Genomic DNA, 5,581 nt, shown 5'->3' on the forward strand with positions numbered 1-5,581 from the left:
AAGGACGACCAGCAGCAGCAATCTAAGCAGCAATTGCTCCAAGGTTGCTTCGAAGGAGATGACTTCACCACACAATCTGGCTTCCTCCGCAGTAGCGGACGCCTCATCAGCAGCCTCGGCAGCGGCAGGCCTATCGGGTTAATAGTGGGGCAAAGGGTATGTCTTCGCTAGTCAGCCGCTCATCTGACCCTGGTCGAAACTGCCTCAATCTTGTCCCGCAAAGCCTGGATTGTGGATCACCGTTAGAATTCCTAAATTCTATCATATTTTTTTTTTTGTTTTCATTTGCTGTCACGTGCTCACGCTCAACTTTACAACAACAAAAACACATTACACCTCGCATTACACACACTGAGGAAAGACGGGCGAGCTGTCACGACAGCAGCGCCATCAGCGCCGGGTGAGTGGATGCCGAAGCTAAATTGCATTTGAAATAACCGTTATGGTTCGGTTATTGAAGGACGATGGTTCCGAACTCGAGTGTCCCGTCTGTTTGTCTGTGCTTATAGTATCATTAAAAAGGCTTTTAATCATCCACCAGAAGATGTATCGCATCATCGATCAGGATATTGCTTTGATCGAAATATCCACAGAATTTATGTGAAATATCTGTGATCCGATCGATATCCAGAAAGTCTAGAAATATCACTTAAGTGCTAATAACTTTTGATAGGGTTATCAGATCTCTTCGTTGGAAAGGTCTTTTAAATACCTTTCTAAAAATGTATAACATGACGGGTTTTCTTACAAAAACCCCCCTTTTTACGATCTTCCGGGCTTTCCTCAAAATGGTTTTTAAGCATAATTTTTGAAGTACTTTACTAAACTTCATATTTTTAGAAGAGCCTGAAGAAAAAGTTGACGTTTTCAGTGGCGGTGTTATGAATTCTGTTACATTTGAAATAGTGGACGAATCTTTTCGCTCCCTTCGGCAAAGTTGTTCCCTGGAATACCTTTTAAAATTCAAAGTCAAAGCGCCAGGTCCCGTCACAACCAATCAAGCCGAGAATCAAGCTCATATTTGCAATTCGGGCTTAGTACACCTAGAGCAGGGGTGCCCAACCTTTTAGCCTTGCGGGCCAGATCTGATTTTTCTAAAACAGTGGCGGGCCGGAACTTATATTTGATAAAAGTTGAAAAAATAAGTTTTTTTATGAATGGGCTCTTTTAAAGTAAATAAATAGAAGCACTAGTGTTGCAAATAGGATTCAATTCAATTCAATTCATTTTATTTACCGAAATAACAATTTTACAATTTGTGTGAATAACTGGTTCATAGAGATTTTGTGTTCCTTGCAACTATTTCCTTTTCAATAACCGTTTGGTAACAGAAGGTTCTTCAAATGCAATTAAATAAAAACTAGGGAAAATTTGGCCAAAAAACCTAGTGAGATCGAAACTTGGGGTTTCTTAAAACTAATATCACAGACGAGTGGTGGGGTTGAGTTCCGCTTCATTAAAGGGGAAGGATAGCTTCAATCAGTGGGTTGTCCGACATCTGGCAGCTGGTCCGGAACTTCTGGCAAATAGGATTCATTTATCTTGATTTAAAGAATGAAAAACAAAGATAACTTTCAAAAATGTGTTTAATTGACTTATTTCAATTTTTGTTTGTTTAAAATTGTATACCGTAATCTGGGGCGAATCGGGACTACAGTCTGAATAGGGACAGCAGTTTTTAGAGCACTTAAAGCTTTTAAATATGGAAATGGATATACACATTTTGTTGGTCTGAGTCTGTTCTAACCGAAACCAACCAGAAAAATCAAAATATTGTGCACCAACATGGTTAGAACTGCTGTCCCAATTCGCCCCATGTGTCCCGATTGACCCCAGTTTACGGTAGTACAATTGAATACCTTGATATAATATTAAAAAAAAACATTCTAATATTTCTGGTCGTTGCAATTTTTGTAAGTTTAATTTCCGCAACACTAAAATATATAAAAAAAATAATGAGACATGGTAAAATTTATTCAAACGAAATTTGGATTCGAATATCCTTTACAAAAAAAACTTTTCGCGTTGTTGTGCACCTTTATGAAAATAAAAAAAAAATGATTTGAAAAAACACAAATTTAAAAAAGTTAAAAAATCAATGATTTCTATTTTTTTTACTTTTTGAAATTTGTGTTTTTTAATTATTTTAAATATTTTTTTTTCACTATTCTTCGACTTCGACTTTTTGACTCATTTTGAGATTTTTTTTTAATATTCAGTATGAATAATTTGCATTTTAAAGCTTTTCTCAAACTGAAAAGTTGTTCTGGAAACTACATTAGTTTTTGCTTACATATTTATTTAAAAAAAATATAGAAAACAACTTCAATTTAAAAAAACACAGTTAAAACTGAAAGATATTTAAATTTAGTGTCTTTTTGTAAATTTTTAGACAACAATCCAAGTTTTTTCATAAATTTCACAATTTTACGAAATGGACAAGTTTTTAGTTTAAAAATATCAATAAAGAAATTATAAGAATTAAATTCAAACATGAAGAATGTTGTAAAAATATGTTAAAATTTTATCTCAAGCTTATTTTGTTTATTTCAGGCAATCCATTAATTTATTTAATATTTCATGAGCAGCCTTAAGCGCCGGTCATAGAACTATTTTGAAAAGCCGTCGCGGGCCGGATGAAATGGCTTCACGGGCCGGATCCGGCCCGCGGGCCGGTCGTTGGGCAGGTCTGACCTAGAGGATCTTGCTCTGAAATGCCCGCAAAATTGACCCGTTTTGTTACATCCTAATCCACATCCAAACACACACACAGACATTTGTTCAGTTTTTGATTCTGAGTCAATAAGTATTTATACGTGAAGGTGGGTCTAGGAGCTCGTATTTTGATGTTCATTTTTTGAGTGATTTTATAGCCTTTCCTCATTAAGTTGAGGAAGGCAAAAATGACTCTAAAATTGTCTCATGCTCTGTAAACTAAAATGGCGGCATTTAAGAAATTATGAATTCCAAAATTTAAAAGTTTACGAATTTTAATTATATAATTGTTTATTTTTAAATGTTAGAAAATATTTACATGTTTTTTAAATAAAAAAATCCTAAATTTAAAAAATCTAAATTTCAAACCTCTAAAAATTTTAAAATTAAAAATAACAAAAATGTTATAGCTTTTAAATTTTTTGAGTTTTACATATTAAATATTTAAATGTTTGGCTCAAAAAACGAAAATACTAAATGAAATGCAAAAATTCAAATGATTAAAAAACAAAACACAAAATGCAGAAACTTTTGCTTCGAACTCTGTACAAATCTGTGCATTGGTCCACAAATCTGTAAATATAATAAGCTCGAAACAATCATAAAAATCCAACACTGCCTGTACAGTATATCGGTGCAATCAATTTGTGCCGCTGTGAACAAATATTTCTTTTGAACTGTTTTTAGAAAAGAGCGTATCTATAATAATCGTTATTTTTTTATTTATTTATTTTTTTGAATAGGTCGTATAAACATATGAAACACAATAGCTTCTAGGACCTTTTTAAAAAACTCTAGGTATGAATAATATTGAGATTTAAATTGAATTCTGGTCAAAACCTTGACAAAATTTGTGGATTGCAAATTTGTATGCGTTCGTTATTTTTCCCATTTACAACTAACCCTGAATTTTGGAGAATTTGATTTTGGGTCATTATGGCCCATATCCTGTTGAGGATAGTTTTCTTTAGGAATTTCGAAGATTAAAAATAGGTCAAACACCTGTATTTTTCTACACATCTATTAAATAGCTGATAAATCTCGGGCGATTACATTGGTTTTAAGCGAGCTTACAAATATACTGTACGACGTAGATAATAACGAGTTTTCTTAAAAACCATTCTGATCCACTTTGGACTGCCCAGCGTCTTAATTCCGGCATTTGAAAAAAAACAGCCTCCTTCCACCGATTGTCAATTCAAGTTGGCACTCACGCGGCAATCACGACAGATTGCACTTGTCCTTGGCGCCGGCCGCGTTCGTACTTGCGCCGCTCCCTCCGACTGGAATGCTGCTGCGGGACGCATTTCCGTTGCCCCGGGACGCCCTCGCGCTGGCCTCCTCTTCTTCCTGCATTGAAAGCGCCAGTGCCCTCGCAAGCGCCTCATCCTCCGACATGGTTCCCTGGATGGCCGCAACGGTGGTACCCGCGACGGAACGCACCGGGACGGATGCTTGGCGCTGCTGTCGCTGCAGGGCGGCTTGGGCGGTTTGGCTGAAGATGGGTGCGATGGCCGGGGTTCGACTGCTGTTTGCGGCTGTTCCGGGGCAGTCGTGATCGCTCGTATGGCGATGTTTGAGACAAAAGTTTGCCCGGCAAACCGTGCAGGACACCGGAATCAGCTCCTTTTTCTTGCAATTCCGGAACGTGCACCGATTGGTGTAGATTTTCTTCTTCTCCGAGCGGCAAAACTGATCGATGTGGGCGCCCACGGTTACGTCCGGTGAAACGTCCCGCGGCGTGGGAACCGGTTCGCTACACAGCGGACAGACCGGCACCTGGACGTCCTTGCGGCTGGCCGACAGGCAGGAATGCGTTTGGTAGCTGAAGTGCTCCGAGCTGGAATAAAAAGTGAATATTGAAAGTTTGTCAAACTACGACGATGTTGAAATCTGATCAAATTCTACAAATCTACTTGTCTGTGACCCCTTCCCCCCATTCATTTACAACAAAGCAACCTTGGACTTACCAGAAAATTTCTCCACAAGCATCGCACTTCATCGGCAGGAAATCTAAACAAGAAAAGAGAAGACCATCACAAAAATTGCTCAAATTAGAGTTTGATAACGGCAAACGGCAGACCATTTTCCCACGCCACTTACCGAGCTTGTGGCAGTACTTTTCCGAGCAGTGTTTGCCCAAATGAGGGAACTCCATTTTTCAAAGCCTTGTTTTCGATTATCTGCGCGTAATTTAATTCAATTTACACTTCCTGGTTCGTACGCGGTTTCTTCGTCCTCCAGCAGCAGCAGCTTTCGTGGTACAAATGGCAACTATTTCGTCAGCGGGGCACTATTTAACGCGCGGAATGTTGGCAAAACTTCTAAATTGTCCTGGAAACTTCTTGATTCGTGGAGTTTAGAGGGAAAAATGACTTAACAAGTTTGTTTCTGATGAGCTGATGAAAGACGTTTACGAGTTATGACATTTTATTGTGTAGTTTGTTTACAGCGGTGCCGAAATGACAGGACTACATTTTATCGTTTTTGGTTAGGGCTGCCAGAGATATTGCCATAACAGAGAATAATGTCTCAAGCCAATCCTTGATTTCTAAAATTCTAAAATTCTAAAATTCTAAAATTCTAAAATTCTAAAATTCTAAAATTCTAAAATTCTTAAATTCTAAAATTCTAAAATTCTAAAATTCTAAAATTCTAAAATTCTAAAATTCTAAAATTCTAAAATTCTAAAATTCTAAAATTCTAAAATTCTAAAATTCTAAAATTCTAAAATTCTAAAATTCTAAAATTCTAAAATTCTAAAATTCTAAAATTCTAAAATTCTAAAATTCTAAAATTCTAAAATTCTAAAATTCTAAAATTCTAAAATTCTAAAATTCTAAAATTCTAAAATTCTAAAATTCTA

General features: G+C 36.7%; 1 protein-coding gene across 1 annotated transcript; it reads right to left on the bottom strand.

Moving 5' to 3' along the window:
• Positions 1 to 3,720: 3,720 nt before the first annotated feature.
• LOC120425390 (AN1-type zinc finger protein 2A-like) lies at positions 3,721 to 5,135 on the bottom strand. The gene is made up of 3 exons (XM_039589907.2): positions 4,819 to 5,135; positions 4,686 to 4,728; positions 3,721 to 4,555 (listed from the first exon to the last, which is right to left on the bottom strand). Exons 1-3 carry the CDS (start codon positions 4,871 to 4,873, stop codon positions 3,937 to 3,939), a joined length of 717 nt encoding a protein of 238 aa, XP_039445841.1. The 5' UTR covers positions 4,874 to 5,135; the 3' UTR covers positions 3,721 to 3,936.
• Between the last annotated feature and the right edge of the window lie 446 nt (positions 5,136 to 5,581).

Source organism: Culex pipiens, chromosome 1, assembly GCF_016801865.2.
Source record: "Culex pipiens pallens isolate TS chromosome 1, TS_CPP_V2, whole genome shotgun sequence".
Classification (NCBI taxonomy): domain Eukaryota; kingdom Metazoa; phylum Arthropoda; class Insecta; order Diptera; family Culicidae; genus Culex; species Culex pipiens.